General features: G+C 39.3%; 1 protein-coding gene across 1 annotated transcript in view; it reads right to left on the reverse strand.

Annotated features, from left to right (window-relative positions):
- Positions 1-4,760: 4,760 nt before the first annotated feature.
- The window catches only part of LCMT1 (leucine carboxyl methyltransferase 1), a 50,583-nt gene continuing 31,090 nt past the window's right edge, over positions 4,761-24,253 (reverse strand). Inside the window, exons 6-11 of the mRNA XM_058569815.1 lie at positions 19,635-19,737; positions 14,425-14,545; positions 11,100-11,201; positions 9,975-10,066; positions 6,620-6,717; positions 4,761-4,983 (exon numbers count right to left, since the gene is read on the reverse strand). Coding sequence (XP_058425798.1) covers positions 4,958-4,983; positions 6,620-6,717; positions 9,975-10,066; positions 11,100-11,201; positions 14,425-14,545; positions 19,635-19,737 — 542 coding nt within the window. The 3' untranslated portion in view covers positions 4,761-4,957. The remainder of the gene's footprint in view (positions 4,984-6,619; positions 6,718-9,974; positions 10,067-11,099; positions 11,202-14,424; positions 14,546-19,634; positions 19,738-24,253) is intronic.

A 24,253-nucleotide genomic window follows, 5' to 3' on the forward strand; every position in this document is an offset into this window, starting at 1 on the left:
TAAAAGGGATTATAAGAGAGTACAATGAACAACTATATACCCACAAATTGGATAACCTGGATGAAACTGACAAATTCCTAAAAAACACACAACCTACTATGGCTGAATTAGGAAGAAACAGAGAACCTGAATGGACCTATAACTGGTAAGGAGATTGAATCTGTAATGAAAAACCTCCTGACAAAGAAAAGTCTAGAACAGATGGCTTCACCGGTGAATTCTACCAAACATTTAAAGAACACCAATCGTTCTCAAACTCATCGAGAAAACAGAGGTGGGAGCACTTCCTAAGTCATTCTACGAGGCCAGCATTACCCTGATACCAAAGCCGGACAGAGAGAGACACCACAGGAAAACCACAGACAAATATCCCCTATGAATATTGATGCAAAAGTCCTCAAAAAAATACTGGCAAACCAAATTCAGCAGCGTGTTAAAAGGATCATACACCAGGACCAAGTAGGGTTATTCCTGGAATGAAAGAATGGTTCAACATACAAAAATCAATAAATGTAATACACCACATTAACAAAATGAAGGGAAAAACCACATCATCTCAATTGATGCAGAAAAAGTACTGGACAAAATTCATACCTTTTTGTGATAAAAACACTCCATGAAATAGGAATAGAAATAAACTACCTTAACATAATAAATGCCATATATGAAAAAGTCATAGCTAACATCATACTCAGTGAAAGACAAAGCTTTTTCTCTAAGATCAAGAAAAGAAAAGGACGCTCTCTTTTGCCACTTCTATTCAACATTGTATTACAAAGTCTAGCCAGGGCAATTAGGCAAGAAAAAGAGAGAAAAGGCATTCAAATTGGAAAGGAAGAGGAAAATTATCTCTGTTCCAAATAACATGATCTTACATGTAGGAAATAGTCCACCAAAACAACTTTTAGAATACACAAATTCAGCAAAAGTGAAGAAAATACACGTGATACAAATTAATTGCATTTCTATACACTAAAAATGAACAATCCAAAAAGGAATTTTAAAAAATTCTATTTATGATGGAATAGCATCAAAAAGAATAAAATACTTAGGAATAAACTTAACCAAGGAGGCTAAAGTACACTGAAAACTACAAAATATTATTGAAAGAAATTAACCAAAACTTTAATAAATAAATAGAAATATATCCCATATTAATGGATTGGAAGGCTTAATAGTATCAAGTTGTCATTACTACCCAAAGCAATCTACAGATTCAATATAATACCTATCAAAATCACAATAACATTTTTTGCATAAATAGAAAAACTCATCCTAAAATTTATATAGAATGTCAAGGAACCCCAAATAGCCAAAACAATCTTGAAAAAGAAGAACAAAATTGGAAGACTCACGGTTCCTGATTTGGAAACTTATTACACAGCTACAATAATCAAAACAACGTGGTACTGGCATAGAGACAGACAAATAGACCAGCGGAATAGAATAGAGAACCCAGAAATAAACCCTCACATGATTTTTTTTAAGAATGCCAAGACCATTCAATAAGGAAAGCCTCTTCAACAAATGGTGCTGGCAAAACTGAATATCCACATGCAAAAGAATGAAATTGGACCTTTAACTAATACCATATACAAAAATTAACTCAAAATGGATTGAAGACCGAAACGTAAGACCTAAAACTACAAATACATAAATGGCCAACAAGCATATGAAAAAACGCCCAACATCATCAATCATTAGGGAAACAGAAAACAATGAGATACCACTTCAAACCCATTAGGATGCCTACTTTCAAAAAAAAACCCAACAACCCAGAAAATAACAAGTGTTGAGAGGACGTGGAGAAACTGGAACCCTTGTACACTACTGATGGGAATGTAAAATGGTGCAGCCACTATGGAAAATAATATGGAAGTTCTCAAAAAATAAAAATAGAATTACCATATGATCCAGCAATTCCACGTTTGGGCATATACTGAAAAGAATTTAAAGTAGGAACTCAAACAGATATTTGTACACCAATGTTCTTAGCAGCACTATTCACAGTACCCAAAAGTTGGAAACACTCAAATGTCCACTGATGGATGAATGGGTAACTAAACTATTATTCAGCCTCAGAAAGGAATGAAATTCTGATACAGGCTACATGGATAAACCTTGAAGACATTAAGTACAATAAGCCAGATACAAAAAACAAATATTGTATGATTCCACCTACATGAGGTTCCTAAAATAATCAAATGCATGGAGTCAGAAAGTAGTGTAGTGGTGACCAGGGGCTGAGGGTGGGAATGTGAAGTTAGTGTTTAACAGGTATAGGATTTCAACTTGGGATGATGAAAAAGTTCTGGAGATGGATGGTGGTGATGGTTCACAACGTGAATGTACTTAATGCCACTGAGATGTACACTTAAAAATGGTTAATATGGTAAACTTTATTATATTTTACCACAATAAAAAAGAAAAAAAAAATTTAAAACAGAAAGAAAGCCTATGGTGAAGCATGAAGACCAATTCCTGAGATTACAGGAAGAGGAAGCGCTGGATACTGGGAACCGGAAAAGGCAGGTGAGGGTAGAAGGAGGGGTGTCTAGGAGGCTGAGGGAGGGGCAGGGAGAACATTTCAAGGTGAGAGATGGTGGCCCACATCAGATGTTGCCAAGAACTTGAGACAGCCACGGACTGAGAAAGGGTCACTGGATGTGATGGTTTCAATGTCACCGATGTCCTTCCAAAGAGTAGGGTCAGTACACTAGTGTGTGTGGAAATCGTTACAAGGGGCTTGAAATGAGCGGATGGAGGAACAAACGAGGCAGTGAGTGGCAATAACTCACAGGGAAAATGAGTTTCAAGTTCTAATTCAAAAAGCCAAAAGCACACTTCAGAATGCATGTCTCAGCATAGGAGGTGTGGCAGAGAAAGGGCATGAAAGCCAAGCCTTGGCGAAATCCTCTGCCCCTGCCACCCCTCCACGCTCACATGAAAACTGTAAGATGCTGGGTCAACCATTCCCTCATGCGGTGCTTCTCAACTTTGGTATTTCCAAATGTATCACCCCCCACGATTTCTGCAACATCCGTGTAGTGCTTCTATTATTTTCTTAGTAATTCTTTTTAAATGGATTCACTTTTAAAATGAAATTGATAGGCACTTTAAGGGATATTTTATAATACAATCGTCAATAGTAATGGAGTATCATTTGCCTTGGACAGCAAGTAATCCATAAAAAGAAATACAAAGGGAAACAGAAATATAACTGAAGCAAAGCAAAGTTTTTAAAATTTTAGCCAGAGACTGTTCCTGCTTCAGTTAGGGACGTGCGATAACACACTGACCTTAACCTGTGATCAAAACCAAAACCAAAACCAAAACCAAAACCATAACCATGCTAACGTAGTGCATGTACACACATGAAAATGAAACACATTTCAAAAAACAATACTCATCCTTACACATTACTGGTAATGTGCCATAATATTTTCTATTCTATTCTATTTTATATCTTTCTAAAATAATGGACTTGATCCACTAAATGGATTCACCATCCATTAATGGCTTGGTCCCATGATTTCGAAAACATTGGATTAGTGAATATTACAGAAGTGTTAAAGACACACTAGCACCAGCCTGAGATCTCCTTGAACGTCTTAAGACTTGAAAGATAACTGAGAAGGAAATCACTTTCTCCCCGGGCGATTCAGTGTTCTTTCACACTGTATCCGCACATCAGCTCCCATCAACAGGCATGCTGTTGCGTGGTGTAAGCAGCCCACACGCTAGGGAACACTGATGGAGAGATTCCTCGTGGTGGAAGTAAGGGCTGTTATCTCTCCCAGAGAGGAGAGGCCCCGGGTGGTTTCCTCATTGCCATTCTGAATATGCATGTTCAGGTTCACAGGCCCAGTCACATACCTGAAAAGGTCATCAGGCATAGAGAGCCCTTACCTGAACTGCGGGGTAAGCACTCTGGGGGCCCTATCCATCTGTATCATAACTGTATTAGTTTCCTATTGCTGCTGTAACAAACTACCACAAAATTAGTGGCTTAAAACAACACAAATTTATTCTCTTAAAGTTCTGGAGGTCACAAACCTGAAATGAGTTTCACTGGGCTCAAGCAAAGCTGTTGGCAAAGCTGGTTCCTTCTGGAGGCTCTGAGAATGTTTTCTTGCTATTTTCAGCACACCTAGGGCCGCTTATATTCCTTGGCTTTCTCCCCTTCCTCCATTTTCAAAGCGTATCATTCCAATCTCTGCTTCCAGCATCTCACCTCCTTCCCCTCTGACTCGGACTTTCCTGCCTCCGCTTATAAGGACCCTTGTGATTACATTGGGCCCACCCAGATACTCCTGGATAATCTCCCCATCTCCAGATCCTTAACCTAATCACACCTGCAAAGCCCCCTTTGCCACATAAGGTAACACATTCACAGGTTCAGGGGCCCAGGAGTGGACATTTGAGAGGGCCACCATGCAGCCTGCCACAATGACCGAGATGAATGAGGCTTTCAGCAGGCTGGTCTGGCAAGGGCAGTGTGGAGCAGAGAACAGCTCCAGCCTCTGGTGGAGGCCAAGGGTCAAGGTGCTAAGTGCAAGGTCAGGTGCTACAAACAAGAGCACATGGGAGTAAATCCCAAAAGGGATGCAAGGGCACTGGCTAAGTCTGACTCACAGGGAGGAGCCAAGGCCAAAGTAGGATTCAGGCTCTTTGGTTTCAGCTGACGTGGAGGTGAACCAGAGCCCACCCAGGGCAGCAAGGATGGGCAGCAGACAAGCAGCAGAGGGCCAACACACAGGCAACTGACAACCAAGATTTATTTAAAGGACAAGTCAACAGGAACAAGAACTGGTGCGACAACCCTAATGACCGAGGTCTCTCCGAGTGTGGGATGGGACTGGCAGGCGAGATCTCGCTGTCACTCGGGAAAGGCGGCATATCAGCTCCGGGAGGGTCAGTGGCTTCAGCTCCTGGCTCAGCATGAGCCTTGAGCAGATTAATAATAAGTGATCTCCTTCAAACCTGAGGGGAGGAAACACACAAACGCTGCTAAGAGACGCTCACAGTGCAGGGCAGAGAAAACAGTCAGAGGCAGGAGAAGGCGACCCTCCTGGACCACAGGCCACACACATGCTCAGTGCAGCTCTGGTCCTCGGCTCTATAAAATGAGACTTCATAAGGAAAGAGGCTGGACGAGATTGTTTTTATGGGAAATTTTAAAGGGTTTAAGAAAGCACTGTTAAAAGTTTATGGGCTCTCTGCAGTTAACGCCAAAAGTCTATCCCTTAAATGCCGAACCTTGACCAAATATTTGCAGACAGTTCTTCACCGCACACACAAGTACTGGTATTACAAAGCAGCCACATGGAAAGTGGGGACAAAAGAAGCCCCTGACATAAAAATATGCCATATATTGTTACTTTATAAAAACTAGAATTAACTCAATAGTATTACAAACAACCTACATTTCCAAAAGCGTGAGGAAGTTAAGTAAATTCAGACATAGCCTGTTTAGAGTTTTTAATAGTAAGGGAAAGTACCTATGTTACAGTATTAAGTTGAAAAGATCAAGAAACAAAGCTACATAAAAATAAATTCATCTCTAAACAGCTAGAAAGAGTAGAAGGGAAAAGTTACTAGAGGTTATCACTGAGTGACAGGCATACAGGTGATTTTTCTCTTCTTCACCATACTTTTTCAGAAATTTCCAAAGCCTCTACTAAAAATTACATGGTTTTTTAAATTGGGGGGGATAAGAAAATAAAAACATACTAATACATGATTTTTAAATCAAAAACAAATTTAAGAGGATTTTGTGGGCTGAATTGTACAGCTGGGTAAATTTATAAACTAGAGGAATGATAAGCCCAAGGAGATGATTAACAGCCTTGGGTCAACCTGGAATTTTCACATAGAAGACAGTTCTTGCCTCTGCCAAGTTCTTTGTTTTGTATTAGCTACCTGCCTGAGGCCGGATGTCATTCGGACACATCTGTAGGAAGCCTGAAGGGCAGCTACTGCATTAAAGGCCAGCACTGGAATCTAAAATGGTCTCCACACTGCTGGCGAGACCCCAAGAGATAACCCCCTGGGGGAAACAAGATCAACATGGGGTGGTTGTAGAGGACGAACTGGATCAAGACCAGGTAACAAGAAACACTAAAAGGATTCAAGCTCTCTCTCCATGGCCCCTTCTGCCAGGCCAGGGGACTTCTCCTTAATCATAAGAGATAAGAGGGAGAAACTCAACCCACAGGTGCTTGGGTTTGTTAGATATAACTATCCGTGTGTTGAACATCTAGTAAACCTGGTTAAACATTGATTAAAAAGACAAACATTGGTTACTTTTAAGACTATCACTTTAAACTCTCAAGGTCTTTTCTCTTCCAGCTGAGGAAATTCCCCAGCAGACCGCTAAAGGGTAGCTGGTTGGTTGGTTGGTTGGTTTTGACACATGTAGCTTATTTAAACACTTCTCTTGGTTTTTGTGCTATAAAACACAGAGGCTGTAACAGCTAATTCTCTGGATATACTCATGGATAGACGTAGAAGATCCTCTAGTTCTTTCTGGGCTGAAAGTTCCAGTTATGTCTTACATTCTTCGGAGAGGAAAAGTTCCCCATTTCTAGGTCAAATCAACAAAAGTAAAATCATGTACCTAGTTCACTTCCTCCTTTGGTTGCCCAACAAAGGCAGTAATGCCGCATGAGCTGCTCAAGAAGCTCCATTTCATCCAGGAATTCAAGTGACTCTATTCTGTGGAGAATAAAAACAGAACAATATAAATTTATAAAATTAAAAATAAAGATGACGGCCCATAGTTACGGATATTGAACGATGTTCATGATATACTAAGTGAAAAGAAGCAGGCTACAAAATAGTATGTATGGTGTGGTTCCATTTTAATTTATTTTTATTGAAAAGAAGAAAAAATACCATCAACGAAGTCAAAAGACAAATGACAAACTAGAAAAAAATATTTGCAATACAAATGACAAAGGGTAGATTTCTCTGCTATATAAAGAGCTGTTACGCTTCAATAAGAAAAAAAAACGTGCTCTCCTGCATTACTAGTAGGATTACAAAACAGTACAACCTCTCTGGAGGTTAATTTGATCATCTCTACCAATGTTTAAAATGTACATCATTTCATTCAGCAATTCTGCTTTAAGAATTTACCCTATATGTGTACAAAGATGTATGTTCAAGAATATTCACTGCAGCGTCATAGGTGTAACGTAGTAACAGTAAGAAACTGTAAACTAGAAGAGATGGTTGGATAAACTACAACACACTCATACAACAGGATACTATGCAGCCATATAACAGAATAGGGTAGGTCTGTACATATTGACATGGAACAGCCTCCACGACACATCATCGAACTTAAAAAGCAAGTTGTTTAGTAAATAATGCGCATCGTACACTACCGTCTATGTAAAGAAAAAGTGGGGGATACATATGCTTGTGTATGCATAGATTACTTTTGGAAAATACAGAAGAAACTGGTAATGACAGCTGTTTCTTGAGATAGAAGGCAGTGAGGGTGAGTGGGAAGGAGGGTTTTGGTTTTGGTTTTTACTCTATACTACTTTATTCTGTTTTTTTTTTTTTATCATGGGCTTACATGATTTTTTCCAAAAGCATTTTAAATGTAAACTTTTAAATATATAGACACACAGAGAAACATGCATGAACATATGGAAATAGCTTTTAAATTTTTTTCTGTCGAAAGATGGGCACATTGTGGGGGAAAATTCAAGATTTCCAAAAAGTAAAAAGAAAATAAAAAATGACCCATATTCCCACTATTCACAATAGCCATTGCTAACATTCTGGTATTGCCATTTGTCCAGGCTGTGTGCCTGTGTGTGTGTTGGGGGGGGAGAGTGTACACACGTGCATGTCTGTGCACGTTTCTGTATCTGTGTATTCATTCCTGTCTTGGTACGCAGGCCTAAGGGTCACATCTGAAGTGAGAATGACAATCCACAAAGTACTGTGGTTGCTTCCCAACTAATCAAAAGGCATCCAAGGTAGATTCCCTAATACCAAGTTCTCAAAAAAACCAGCACCATAACGAAGGCTCCAGGATGGTTATTACCAAGTTCAACTATCAGGAGACACTATGTTGTGACGCTGCTCACTAGAATGTGAACTCCACAAGGGCAGGCACGTCTTTTGGCCTGTTTTGATCACTGCTGTATCCCTTCTGCCTAGGGTGCACAGCACACAGTAGGCACTCAGTATTTGTTGACTCAAAAGGCCTGCCTTAGACTTCTCTTTACACACAGTACCCAGCAAAAGCTCTTGGTAAATGTAGACAAACTATGAGGCATGCACAGAGCTGCAAGGACTGCTCAGCCTCGGGTAGACAGACCAAAGCCCATCCCAGCTCTTTAGCCGCCTGTTAGAGATACATGTTGCTGTCTACAAAAGGCCATGGCAACGCGAGAGAAATGACTGCCTAGAAGCAAGTTGCTCCCCTCATGGCCGATGCTAGTTACAGACTCCTCCCTGGGTATCTCGAGGAGTTGCTAGAGCATTTCCATTACAGATGCCAGACCAGGGCTACTCAAGACATTCGTCTTGACATGTAGCAAATGAAAACCAGCCTGTGGAAAAGGAAAACTCGAGAAGAATCCGGGAAGCATTGACCTGATCACGTGGAGACAGCACTTTCACAAACCTTCAAGACTTTGACATACGTTACTTGGAAAAAATAGTGATACTTCTAAAAGTTAATAAGTTCTGTGGAGAAGCAAGACCAAAAATTCTTCTCATTATTTTGTAAGAGACTCTACCTCTAGGTCCCCAAAGGCAAGAGGAAGCACAAAGTAATTATAAAAAAAGAATTAAGCTGGCACCAACACTGTCCAGAGATAGAAACAGCTCTGGAGGGAACATCACCATGTATAACAGGAGAACTAAAATAAAACAAAATAAAAAACAAGATGCCACAACTAAATGCCCAGCTATAGATGTTACTATCTATCTATCTATCTATCTATCTATCCATTTATTTATTTTGTGAGGAAGATCAGCCCTGTGCTAACATCTGTCAATCCTCCTCTTTTTTTGCTGAGAAAGACTGGCCCTGGGCTAACATCCGTGCCCATCTTCCTCCACTTTATATGGGATGCCGCCCCAGCATGGTTTGCCAAGTGGTGCGTTGGTGCGCACCCGGGATCCGAACCGGCGAACCCCAGGCCGCCGCAGCGGAGCACGCACACTTAACCGCTTACCCACCAGGCCGGCTGGCCCCTAGACGTTATTTTTTAATTACTTTAAAATTATCATTATAATACATCCACATATCAATGTAAATACTATGCACCATTAAACAGGATATGATAAACCTCAATATTTTGATATGTAAAGATAAATACAATCTATTAAGTTTAAAAAAGAGGAAGGTGGTTACAGATCAACATGTGTAATATGAATCCACTGATTCAAAAACCAGAAATCTACACATCAATAAATATTTATCTTTATATACTCATAGGAAAAGAATACACCCCAACTGGTTAACAACAGCTGTCTCTGGCGGGTGCAGTTCCAGAGTGCACTCCTACTTTATACTTCATGTACTTTACACGGCTTGAAAATTGTTTTAGAACAACAAGCATGTATTTCTTTGATAAATGAGAAAAAAAAGTCCATTTAAAAATCTGCAAGCAGATTTTTTCCCCTTAGAAGTCCTTGGGCAACATCATTTTCCTCCCATTCCAAAACATAGGAATTATGCAAAATTTCCACTGCAGAGGTTGCTCTGGGAATTTTCCAGGTGTAATTGCTTATTTTGACTAAAATAATCTGTTTTGGCATAAACCCTATCTCAGATAATAGCTAATGAGTTACTCTCAAGGTGCTATCAATGTTTAACATATATTAGCAGGTTAACTTATTTTAAAATAAGTCTAGTTAGGTTTTTTTTTAACGTTAAAGGATACAGACAACTGTCTTTAATCAAGTTAATTACCACGGCGCTAACTCTGCTAATCCCATACCTGCTCACTTCAGCTCGAGGTAATCTGCTGTACAATTCCATCATGTCGACTGCAGATGCTGTTTCCCACCCATTTGACAGGAGCCGTTCTTTCTGAAATATGCGGTGGAGAGAAATGGAGAACTACAAGGCACTGTCGTACAAATCCGAGACGCTCTTTACGTCCACGAGAATTTCTTAGACGACTCCTCTTGCAAAAGCCCATTCTGGCCCCTAACATCTTTCTTCTTTTTATTGTCCAATTTTCTATACTGAACATGCACTGTTATAATGGGGAAAAACTCCCTAAAGTACATTTAAAGAGAAATAAAGGAAGAAACTTTTCTATGAGCAACACTCTAGTGGTAATGTGACGACATAAGACATGTAAAAACTAACCTCTTTCAATGGGGGCAGGGGAGGGAGGTGTCTCTTCAGCAAAAAAATGACATTTTTAAAAAGGGAGGGGGGACTACTATAGATTCCAAGAGATTTAAGGGACATATCAATCAAGTACAAAGTGTGGACCATGTTTGGATCCTGATTCAAACACAGCAACTACAGCAACCAAGAACACTTGTTTTAAACAACTGGGGAAAACTGAACACGAACTGGGTATTAGATGCTATGGAGTTACTGTTGATTTGGAAGGTGTGATAATGGTGTTATCATTATCCTGGGGGAATAAATCTCCTTACTGATAGGAGACTCACACTGAAGTATTTAAGGGGGAAATGATATACTGTCTGGGATTTGCCTTAAGATACTCCAACAACACCAACAAAAAAAACTTCAGGGGTGATAAACAAAACAATATCAACAAAATGTTATTAATTATTGAAGGTGGTTGATGGGACATGGATGTTCACTTTACTATTCACTCTACTTTTATGTTGTTTGAAAAACTACATAATAACAAGTTAAAATAATAGGGTGTAAGAAATGTAAATTTGCATTTTCCATACCAAGATGGCAGCACAGGGCTTGGATTTCCCTCGCATGATGAACTAGTAGCCCCCATGGAGCCCCAGCCGCCTGTGTAGACAGGCACTCAACAGGGCTTCTCTCACTCTCTTATCTGTGAAGGGTGGATACTCTTTCTTGGTTGGCTAAAGGTACAAGAGGATGTCGCAGTCTGATCTCTGACCTGCGACTCTAACGACTTGCAGGTTTCCACTCCTGCCAGGTCACACTGTCGTCTCCGCAGGTTTTCAATCATGATCTGCCCAAACCGATCATCCATGTTCACCTGGGAAGGGAAAGAGAAGGCTGGGCATTGCCATAAGGGTTTCTCTGTTTCTTAAATATGCAAAATAAAACAAGAACATCCTATTTCTAACCAGTCAAGGCTGACGTTTGATAACACCCAGTGCAGGTAACAGAACCCTGTGTGCAGTGCTGATGGGAGCGTAAACTGGTGCAGCCCCTTGAAGGCAACTGGGCAGTGCACGTCCATTGTCAATACTCAGCCTGTGATCCAACAATTCCACTGCCAGCAATCTGTCCTACAGATACACTCACACAAGTATGCAAAGATGTAAGAATGTTTACTACAGCATTATGTATCATAGGGAGGATCTGGAAAGAATTTAAATACCCATCATCTGGGGTTAAATAACTTCTGGCATGTTCATATAATGAAATACTGTATAGCCATGAAAACAGGAAAGAAAGATGGATAGATAGACAGATAGGGAAAGATCTATAAGACAAACTCTTGAAAAATAAGGTACAGAGGAATGTGTACAGTATGCTCCTATCTGCCTTCAGGGAAAAAAAAATCTCTCTCTCTCTCTCCATTTATATATGCATAGAAAAATTCTGGAATATGGCAATGTTGCTTCCCAGGTTAGAGGCTGGAGGCTAGAGTAGGAGAGAGATTTACTTTTCCTTGTCTACCTTGTTATACTATTTGATTTTTTTCCTACATGTGGCATTATTTTTTGAATAAAAATCTATATATGTGCACAAATGTCACAAAACAATATTATGTACACTAGTGTAGCATATACATTGTTCCTTTGTCATATACAAAGTATCAAAAATTCATCACTCTAACAATATGTATAATAATTCCCAAAGTTCATATGACAATGATGCAAAACAAGAACCAATGCTATTCTTTTCTGGTTGATGAGTAAGGCTTATGTTGGCACTAATGATCAGATTGCACACTATTCATTCAAGAGAAAAGGGTGTTTCTCAAGACACACTCCATCACTTTATTGCCTGGGTTTGAATCCTGACTTGACAGGTAATAGCTGTGAGGCTGTGGGCTAGCTGCCTAACCCCTCTGTGCTTCAGTTCCCTTACCTGTAAAACTGAGGCAGTATTAGTTCCCACCTTGTGGGCTGATGTGGTAAATAAATAATACATTTAAAACTCATAGAATAGCACCTGCCACGTAAGTAATCAAATTCTAAGAATTTGCTATCATTATCACTATTGAAATTATCAGCATCCATGTGGTTTTGTCATTTTAAACTACTAATTAGGAAATAATGTAAGGCACGTGAGCAATTAATACACATGAAGATGCTGATGATTCCGTATTTGTTAGAAAATTATTGAATTAAGTTAAATGTTTATTATTCACAAAATGAGGGTGGTGGGTGGGATCTGAATCAGTTTAGGGACAGCATATTGAAAATTGGCATAACCTCAGGCCTGCTCCAAAGTGACAGGGTCTGTGGTCAAAATTCACTTAATCCACCATCTCCATATGATGCTGAATAAACACTTGTTGAATAAAAGAACACACAAATGAAGCAAGGTGAACGAAGCAGTACACATCCGAAATGTGTGGAAACGTGAAAAGAAGAATTCCTTTTCCCCAGATATAGTATCAGGAAAGCCAAGACAGGTTCCCAGGATTTATTCATATCAAAAAAGAAAAGACAGGGGCTGGCCCAGTGGCGTAGCAGTTATATTTGCACACTCTGCTTCAGCGGCCGGGGGTTCGCGGGTTCAGATCCTGGGCGCGCACCGACGCACCGTTTGTCAAGCCATGCTGTGGTGGTGTTCCATATAAAGGTGAGGAAGATGGGCATTGGATGTTAGCTCAGGGCTAATCTTCCTCACACAAAAAAAAAAAAAAACCGAGGCCAGCTACCATTATATCCATTCACCAAGGACTAAAGCCTGAGTCTAAGGAACATCCCCAAAGAGAACGTCTTCCTAAAGAGAAAGAAGGAAGAAAAGTCAACCAACCAAGAACCACCTATACAGGAACGTGGACTAGGGCACGGGCTGGGGAGGAGGTCAGGAGACCAAGGTCAAGCCTAGATCTGTCCACAACTACGTGACATAGGGCAAGGCCCTTTACTGCTCTTATCTGTAATAAAATTTTAAAATAAAACAAAAGGAGATAAAAAACGCAATAAAACTAAAATAAACAATAAAAATAGCTACATTGTATTCAGTGCTTATCACGTGCCCACTACCATACATCTCATGAATTCCCATAATAATCCAGATAGGGAGGTATTCGAGGTATTCTTACCCCTTTAAAAACAAAGAAATGGGACTCAGAGAGATCCAAATAATAACTAACACTTACTTAAAGCTGAGCAATGCTATAAATGCTTTTGCATATATTAACTCATTTACGCCTCACACCACCCTACAAAGTAGGGACTATTATTACCCTCATTTTTCAGATGAGGAAAAAGGCACAGAGAAGTTATGCAATTTGTACAGGTCACACAGTAAGCAGTCTACCTCCAGAGCATGGACTCCCAACCACTAGGCAATCCTGCCTAAGATCACACAGCCAATAATAAAAGCTAGGGCCAGGATTTGGATCCAAGCTGGGTAATTTCAAAGCTCTAAAACATAATCCTTTCTGCACTAGATCAGAAGAGGCAAACAGGCAGCCAGTGGACCAAACTCAGTGATTTTATAAATTAGGAAATTTTACATTAAAATCCTACATTTCTAACTTTTGAAAAACTGGGAGTTCTGGCAACTCTAGGTTCACAGGCCCACATGGTAACAATTGGCTGGAACTGAGTAGCGGCTGCTCCCAGGAAATGGGACATGGGTGCACCAGTTCACCATAGTCTCCACCACTCCACAGTATACCACACCCGGCCAACTTCCTCCATTTGCATCACCTGCCTGCCTCTGAAGGCATTTGAGTTTGCTAGGGACCCCTATACTGATGACATGTCATCAGTCAAAATTCCCTCCATCAAGCTCCATAACTCTACAGTAAATACAATGATAAAATAAGAACTCGAAAAACTTTTACAAAGGCCCAGATAGAAGTTCCAAAAACTCTGGCTAAAAGTTTGCAGGAAGTCAAGAAATCAGGGGTACTGGGCTTGCTGGAATCCATTAATAAAGGAGTCATGTAAGTGGCCAGAGGCAGAAGGAAAAGAGTAAGTGGAAGCATATACGAGGGTGCTCAGAGAGAGAAAGCCACCACTGAAGTTCTAAGCAGAATGCAAATCTCTTGTGATTCCTTTTACCTGTTCGTAGTTTATGAACATAGCAGTCTCAAAACTGTTGGCTGCCCACTTGAGAAGGTTTGCAGACTGCTCTGGAGTCATGTAAACCAGCACACATTCAGTTATCAGGAGTGTCGGCAATCTTCAGAGAAGGAAAAAAAGGCATATAAACATGTGTTCATCAAATCAGGACCTGCTAGTTGCACACATGTTGCAGTACTCACAGGACAGTTCATACCCCAGGAAAACCAGAAGCACTGGGCCAGGACACTGTCAATCAACACAGTAACACAAGTGTAATACCATCACGACCCCAAGTTTCATACTGTAGAATGGTGAGCAATGAGCAATGATTTGTCTGGCTTATGAAAATGTGTTAAATGTGTGTGGCAGACTGTTAAAAAGGGCTACAAATTCTCCCCTGCTGTCCATAATAGGAAACTGCAGATTCTCTCATTCAAGAGGTAGAGTCTATTTCCCTTTCCCTGGAATCTGGGTTAGTCATGTAATTTGCTTTGGCAATGGAACAATTCAAACATAATTCAAGCAGAAGCTTGAAAATCACTTGCACATTGGCACTTGGCTCTCTTGCCACTTGGAAATCTGAAACCACCATGTGAATGAACCCAAGCTAGCTTGCTATAGGAGGGGAGGCCCCGTGGATGAGAATGAGGCAGCCCAGCTGAAGTCAGCCCTCAGCTGACCTGCCCACTGTCCACACATGAGTGAACCCCAGGGGATATCAGCTAAGCCTGGCCCCCAGCAGAAGATCCACCCAGCTAGGCCCAGCCCAAATTGTCACTGCACAGAATCCTGAACAACTAAATTGAGTTGTTTTAAACCACTGAGTTTGGAGGGATTTGCTACACGTCAAGAGCTGACTGAAACGAGCTGAAATACTGATGTTCATTTAACAGAATCTAATTCTTCTTATATAAGCTTTTACCATCAAGAATTGAAAACAATACGAATAGTCTTCAAGAAATTACATTATTAGTTAGTATACATTCTGATTTACTAGACCCAAAGTAATGAACAAATTATGAAACAGGAAAAGCAACAAGCTCCTATAGAAACATCTAAAAGCATTCATTTTTGAACGGGAACACTCGCAGCCCCAGATCATTCAAGACAACTGGACGTACCTCGTGGGCACGCTCCTTTTTTCAGCTTGCTTGGACTATTCTTTACCTTACTCCAAGATTTGGGGAAGGGAGAGTAATTTTCTTTACCTTTCACCACCCGACTATCTGGACAGGGTCAGGGCTGACAGGACTGGTGAAGCCTGGAGAAACTCTTCTTCTCCCTGTCTGCAGAACTCTACTCCATTGGTTTATTCCTGGTTCATTTACTGCTCCTTCTTGGACTCCTTCACTGGGTCCTCTCTGTCCCTAAATGTTTACGCTCCTCATCGCTGGTTGCTATTTCTCCCACAAGGCAAGTGGGTTATTTTTGTCTGTTTTTATCGGCAGAGGATTTTAGAACAAATAAATTGTATGAAATAAAATGTGCAACAAGAAATTAGTTGAAAATAACATGGTATATCCACCCAATGGACTGCTAGGTAGCTCATAAGTATGATGTTTTAGAACTGTATTTATTGACATGAAAGCTATCTGTGGTCTCCAGACTCAAGTGGCCTATTATATGCTCCCCTATGCTTCTTCAAGGCATGTACCACAAGATTAATTAACCAGTTGACTGTAATTCACTGTTTAACGTCTCTTTTTCTCACATAATAATGTAAGCTGTTTTGTTCATGGCTCTAATGCAAGTATCTATACATAGTAGATTCTCAACTATTTGATGAATGAGTGAATAAATGAATAAACAAATAAGTGAATATATATGTACATGTACACACATATACATATATAAAGATACATATATACAGATATAGATACATTTGATTCTTTTAAAAGTTCCAAAATTGTATGCATAGCATGATCATGTTTTAAAGAAAAATACATATTTACAAATTTTGACAAAATTTATTAGGGTGGTTACCTCTGGGTATTAGGATTATGAATTATTTTTATCTGCTCTTCTAGGAACCATGAGCAAATAGCTAAAACTACAGAAATGAATGGGATTGCTCAGAGATTTTTTTTTTTTAATAGTTATCAACATCATCAACTGCTAACATTTATTGTTGGGTTCTATTATTATTCTCATATTTCAAAGGAGGAAACTGAGATACACAGAGGTGAAGTAAGTTGTCCAAGGTCACAGTCTAGTGTATGTTCCCATCAGAATTCAAATCTGTTCAGCTGGACTCAGTACTGGGCCTCATGATCACTACGCCATTAGAGAAACACCACCTGCAAGTAAATGCTGGCTCTGACCTGATAGTACCAACTAGCCCGTTTTGCTCATCTGGTTTTCCTTATTGTTTTTTGACGATGAAATGTTATATAAATTAAGTTTTAAAAATATATGTATCCAAATGCTCCCTGGACCCAGCTGTACCATGGTACAAAAAAACTAAAGGCACTACATTCAGAGGAAAGAGAATTAAATGAATCGCAAACTAAATTGAAAATCAGAAAGAAAAACATTAAAAAGAATATTTTTTTTAAATTACCAATAATCTAAGTCTAAAACCCCAGATTATACCAATAGAAATGATTAGAAATAGTGAATGAGTGGAAAAAAGTTCCAAAACCTCATCTCATAGGTTGATAATTAGAGAAATACAGTTTCAAGAACCTTTTTAATGCAAAAGTTAACCATTACCATATAAGATATTAACGTAGGAAAGCCAGGCAAAGAACGCTATACAGGAATATTTTGTACTACTTTTGCAACTTTTTTGAAGATCTGAATTCTTTGAAAATGAAAAGTTAAAAATTTTTTAAAAATATTTTTTATGAGGTAGCCATTGGCAACATTAAAAATAGGATTAATACTTTTCAAAATGTAAGTGACAGAAAAGCAAAGAAAAGATAGCCCATAAAGGAAAATACAGAACACAAATGAAACCACACAGGAGAATTAAATATGTAATTCTAATACTTGTTATATCAATTGTTTTTCATCTGTTTTGCAGATCTTCAAAAGCGAGGCGAACTTTCCTATCAAGAGACACCCGATTTATAACTGATTATTTCCCTGATCTTTCACTGCATTTGCCAAAACAGCAGTTCCTGTAACTGTAGTTGGATTCAGATGCAACTTACAGAGTGTGCCTATTATGTACCAGTTTCTGTTCAATCGTTTTCACACGCATTACTTAATTTAATCTCCATAACCATGTTGTGAGGTAGTTTTTACCCCAGTTCATAAATGAAGAAACTAAGGCTCAAAGAGGTTTTGTTTTGTTTTTCTGAACTACCGCTGTGAAATAACTAACAAGCAGGAGAGGTCAGATTGGCACCCAGGATAAGATTCCAAGACTCGTGCTCTCCCCATTCAGAGGGAGCTGCAGGCTTACCAGTATCAGCTTTAACCAACCCTCTACTGACCTTCACTCACTAACATGCCCAAGAAAACAATGGGGTCCTTGAACATCAAGACTTCCCTTCTGCTTAAAGAACACACTACACACTGCAACCTGTGAACTGCATAAGGGGTTCCTCCAAAAGAGGCATAAATACTCTTTATAGTATATTGACCTTGCTCTCCACTCAGTGAATCAGACTCAGAAAATAAAGCTGGAGTGACAACACTGGGTCAATTAGAGCCGTCCCTAACATTCAGGCAGGTGGCTACGCAAATCCTAACAATGACAACCTGGCTGATGATTCTAGGCTGAACTCGTAAACAAGAACTTCAAAATGTAGACACAAGAGCCATAGCCTCATTAATGAAAAAGATGTGTTATAAAGATCAAGTTTTAACTCCCTACATGTCCCTCCTTTCTATGGCCCAAAGCTCACCTGTATTTGCCCTTCTTCCTCCTCTCTCAGAAGAATGGGGGTCTTTCCCTTCCTGGAAGGCTAGTTAACCTGAGTCCATGCTCTACATCCTCCCTTCTCTCTCCTCTAGCAATGATTTCCCAAGTTCCTAATTTGTTTCATGGTTTGCCACTGATTCTTTGCCTTCAATTTGTTCTTTAAAATAACATTCCCTTGACTCTGCCTTCCCCTCAAACCTTCCCTTGTGTTATTCACCTCAAATATTCTTGCAAGTGTCATCTTCACCTACAGTAGACCTTGTAGACATGTCTTCACCTCCCATTAACTCTTTAACTTCAATCTGATTTTGACCAGCATCTCTGTGCTAAAACCACAAATCTCACTTGCCTCCTCTGCTCCCCAAATGTTACCCACTCTCAAGAATTTGGTGTGAACACTTCTGGTCCATTTTTAAAACACTTTTGTGATGTATGTATGCAATCATGAAAATATAGTATTTTGGGGGTTTCATTTTACACAGTATCACACTGTACATACTACTCTGCAACTTGATTTTTTTTAACTCAAGCTTTTGAGTTCTCTCTGTGTTGATCTAGGTCATGCAATTTACATGTTTTTCATCCATTCTCCTCCAAATGGACATTTAGGTTGTTTCCAATTTTCTACTAAAAATGGTGGCTTCTATGAACATCCTCCTCGTGCGTTCATGCAGACCTTCTCAGGGTGGACACACCCAAAAGTGGAATTGCTATATCCTATGGTACACACACTTAGAATTTCACTAGATACTTTCAGATTGTTCCTCACAATAGTTGTACCAAGTTCATTTCCACCACTGGTGTATAACCATTCCTTTTCCCCTATGTCCTTGCCCACACTTGATATTGTCAGACTTTTACATTTTTGCCAACTTGGTGGGAGTAAAATAGAATTTCATCTGATTACTACCGAGGTTCAATATGTATTTCATATGCTATTCAGTTTCTTCTTTGAGCTGCCTGGTCATCTATCCTTTGCCCATTTTTCTATGGGCCATTTTTTTTATAGTAGCTGTTCTTTATATATTCTGGATGCTAATCCTTTCTTTATATGTTACAATTATATGGTTCTATGCATACAATTATCTTCTCTCAAACTTTATTTATGATACTAGGAATCAGAAATTTATAAGAGCAATACAGGTGATTCTAATGTGAAAACAGACTTGAGAAACATTCCTTCTAAAAAATTTCAGAAAACTACTCTAAGTAGCAATGAAACAATAAAAATTACAAAATAAAAGATAGGACACAGGTATCACACTGTACTTCCAATTGGATTTACCCCATATTAGCATGAAATCACAAATGCATAGGAGGTTAAAAAAAATCTCACTGTGTATTCATGTTACATTTCTTTAGTTTCTCTTCCAGTTCAGGTAAATCTCGGAGATCTGCTCCAATAATGGCATATCTCTTTGAATCCAACATGTGTCCATCTGCAAATGCAAGAAAAGATAATTTCAACAGAAATTAATCAAGAAGAGACTATAATTTCAATGGATATGGCTTCTTCAAAATTAATTTCACTGTTTTTCTCCATTATAAAAATATATGCTCATTATAAGAAAAAGATAAGAAGAGGGTGAAAATTAACTAAAATCGCACCTTCCAAAGATAACTATTAGCATTTTGGTATATAACATTCCAGCTTTTTTTCCTGTGTTTAAACTCATATATACAACACAAATACATCCTTCTCTCTCTCAGAAACACACACACACCCCCCACACAGAAAAAAGAAAATGGGGCCACCCAATACTTGTTTTGAAAATTGCTTTTCCTACTTAACAATAGTATCAGAGATATCATTCTCTGTCATGATTTCACGCCGTACCACTGAGTGGATAAAACAACTTACTTAGCTGACCCCTCACCATTAGACATGTGGTATTTCCAAGGTTTCTCTATCTCAGGCACTGCACTGAGCATCCTTGTAAATACTTCAGGAAGCACTCATCTAATTATTTCTTTAAAGTAAGTGCATAGTAACCTACCTTAAAGAAATGACCGGACAGGTGCTTCATGATGTGTATATAGGGATGCTCACTGCACTGCCTTAAGATAGAGATGGTATTTAAGGGTACAAACTTGCAATGAGTAGTAAATAAGTCCTAGAGATCTAATGCACAGTATAGTGAATACAGACAACAACAGTATATTATAATCATCAGACTTGCTAAGAGACTAGATCTTAATTATCCCAAACACTAAAAAGAAATAATTATGTAATGTGATAGAGGTGCTAATTATCACAATGGTGAGTTACAATATATAAATGTATCAGATTAACAATATATACAATATATAAATGTATCAAATTAACATGTTGCACACCTTAAATTTACACAGTGTTGTATATCAAATATATTTAAATTTTAAAAAAGTAGGTTACTATGAGTGTAATTAGGAGATCAAAGGGTAAGCTTATTTAAATGTTATACTGATTAGCAGGCTGCTCTCTAAATGCTGTGCCAATTTGTGAGATATTATGTTTACAAGAATATAGTTTATGTACTAAACTATTTGCAAATAAAATGATAACATTTGCTTTAAAACATTCCAGCAGAGACTAGAAGGAATGGTGTATATGGTGGTTCTCAAGCTTAGGCAGGCACCAGAATCACACACATTGATAGGCTCCACCCTTGAGTTTCTCATTTAGCAGATCTTTCAGAAGTAGAAATCTGCATTTCTAACAAGACCCCAGATGGTACTAATGCTGCTGGTCTGGAACTACACTTCTGGAACCATGGTACAGATGAAATGAGATTGGCAATAGTTAAAGTTAGGTGAGGGGTACAGAGGTTCATCAATCTAGTCACAATATTTTTATGTATGCTTGAAAATTTTTTCAATTAAATTTTTTAAAAAATAGATTATAATAAAAAAGAAAGAAAACTGCTTGATTTTTTATCCAAAGTATTGTTCACTCAGCTTCCTCAAGGGTGCAAACCACGGAAGGAGCTGGAACATCCAACAGCCATTCTGTATCACTGCTAATAACTCATGTTCTCTTGGCTCTGAGAACCCACAACGAAAAAACGTGGAAAAGGCTAAACAATAGCATGTAAGCATGTTCTCCTTCACGATCTTGAGAACCCCATTTGGCAGATTCAAATACATTTGGCCACACACCATAAGCTAAAAGCAATACCTCCTAGGAACCTGCTAGATGTCAGGAAAGCACTAAAGGGCAAGTGGGGAAACCCAAAGGCAGCCCCGGGGTGCCATAATGCCGAGGTCAGGAAAAGAATACAAGGAATATGGAGGCGCTTGTCTGCCCTGTTGTGAAAGCAAATAATAATTCCCAGTGTGCCTTCTTGCAAATAACATGTATTAATGAGTTTTTCCATCCCTGACCAAAACAAAACACCAGAATTTTGAAGCATGCCGTTCCCTAGGCCCATGCAATTCAGGGGAGACAAATCTTACTCAGAGATTAGGATCTAAAGGTAGCACATAAAGCAAAAATCACGCAATGTCATAATTACTCTTAAAGATTGAGCATGAGGTAGAGCAGAGCTGAAGGGGTCAGTGACTTGTACACTCACCATCTGGCAGTGGCCCAGCCATATGCCATGGCATGCTGGCATACTACACGGGAAGCATGGGACGAGACGGCCCCGAGGTCTCTTTTAATGACAGAATCTGATGGCTCTAATAACGCACACTCCATCATGATTCCGTTGTCCCTCTGAAGTCAGGGGCTACTCAAGCTATCTAGAAATAGCAGGTCCATTATTCACCCTTGAAGGATGCCTTACCCTCATTTTGTGGGGAACAATATGAATTTGGGAGAGGACATAGGCTCAGAGCAAGTTTCAAAGGAGGTTTACTATTCTGAGAAAATATGCCATTTTTATAAAATCTAACACTGGCAAGAGACCACGGGAACAACCAAAAATCCTTGGTGCATTTGGAATGCTTCTAAGAGCTGGTGATTAAAAATAAGTTGCTCACCAAAATGACACAATCCCTTCCTTTTTTCCTATATTTTATTTCATAAGAGAAAAATGTAAGGGATTGAAAGCATTTTGTGTCATACTCATATAAGAAGAATTTTCTAAAGGAACAGACCATAGTCATTCAATTCCAGAAAGTTCATTAACATTGATTTAAAACCTCCGTGTTGCTACTTGTAGTTCTTTCTGTGATCAATACTTCTTTAGAGGATTGATTTCTAAGAGGATTCAAGACGGAGGAGAAGCCCTGAAAATATAACACCATAATACGGTTAAAAAAGTTAAGAACCAATTTATGCATGGCCAGAATAAAAAGACAGTTATGAAAATCCTATTACTCAAGCTTGGTCATTATTGCATTAAAGCAGAGTGGTTCTCAGTCAGGGTAACTGTGTCCCTAGGGAACATGTGGCAATGTCTGGAGACATTTTTGGTTGTCACAACTTGGGGATGCTTCTGTATCTAGTGGGTGGAGGACAGGGATGCTGCTGAACATTACACATTGTGTGGGACAGCCCTCCACAACAGAGAATTATCCAGCCCCAAATGTCAACAGTGCAGAGGTTGAGAACCTTACATTATAAAGTTACACAAAAAAACTCAAAGATCATTAGTCAATATTAATTTTTTAAAAATTCTTAAACAGTCCTAATCATTCTCTGATAGGGAAACTTAACATGCTGTGGCTTTTACCCAGGATATAGTTCCCAAGACGAAAACTCTCTTTGGAGTGAATCTCAGCAGCATGGGCTTCAGTCTCAAATAGCCTTGATACCAAACTTCTACTCTGCCAGTTCCTAATCACGTGCCTGTGGGCAAGCTACATAACCACTCAAGGCTACCTCTCTTTTAAACATAAAATGTGGATAATTCTAACCTCATATGATTATGATTAGCATTAAAGGCAATGATAAAACGCTGAGCTCCATGGTTCCCAAACTGTGTACCGAGGTGCCCTGGGGTGGCACAGCAAACTCGCAAGGGCATAGCAAGATATTTCAAATGTTTGAGGGAAACACAGAGATACTCAACATGGATTAGCCATAAGCAAACTACGAGCTCAAGGCAATAGGTTCAACATTAGACTTCTCTGCAATCCTTACAGTGACATCATATCTCTGCGAAGCTCTGTTCTCAAACGTGGCTGTGATTAAAAGCAAATACTGCTGGAAGTTACTGTGGAACAGTGGTGGTGTTCAATCCGACTCCAGTGTTAAGTCACCAAGTGCACAGCAGAGGCACACATCCCATTAGAAGCCATTGTGGTTATTTAAGAATGAAATATAAAGAGTATCTGTTCTTTCAACTTATGTGTATTAGTTTTTTTCAAATGACTAATAAGTTGTCAGGACAAATATTTACAATGCTTAAACATTAATAAACAGAACCATTGATGTGTTTTTTTTGCCTAGGGGCACTGTGGAAACATTGCTGAGAAACTTAGGGCACAGTGAACCAAGAAAGATGGGAGCCCCTTGGCCCAGCTCACTGCCTAGTACATAGTTGGATCTTCCGTGAAGACAAGCCACCAATGAGTCAATCCAGGCAGGTGTTTGAATGAGCCCAGCTGAGAAATTCACCCAGATGAACCCAACCCAAATTGCCAAGCTGCAGAATTGTGAGCTAAACAGATGGTGGTTGTTTTAAGCCACAGGCTTTACAGTGGTTTGTTAAACAGCAGTGGTTTGTTGCAACAGCTCTAACAGGCTTTAATTATCTGCTTTATTAAGCTCATGCCTAGAAAAGGAATGAGAAAGTGGAAGATTCACACAATATAACACAGTAGTTAAATACACGCACACTGTATCCACAGTGCTTGCAAGCAGTGATCCCTTCCATCACTTCCAGGTGAGCATTTCAAGAGAGGTGTTCTATATGCTGCTGACTGCAGTGAATCCTATCAACCTCATTTATTGTATCTCTTCAGCGACAGTCTAACTATTATTATTCAGGATTGCAAGGTGTTCTTTCAGGCCCATAGATTTTCCTA

Source organism: Diceros bicornis, chromosome 26, assembly GCF_020826845.1.
Source record: "Diceros bicornis minor isolate mBicDic1 chromosome 26, mDicBic1.mat.cur, whole genome shotgun sequence".
In the NCBI taxonomy this organism is placed as follows: Eukaryota; Metazoa; Chordata; class Mammalia; order Perissodactyla; family Rhinocerotidae; genus Diceros; species Diceros bicornis.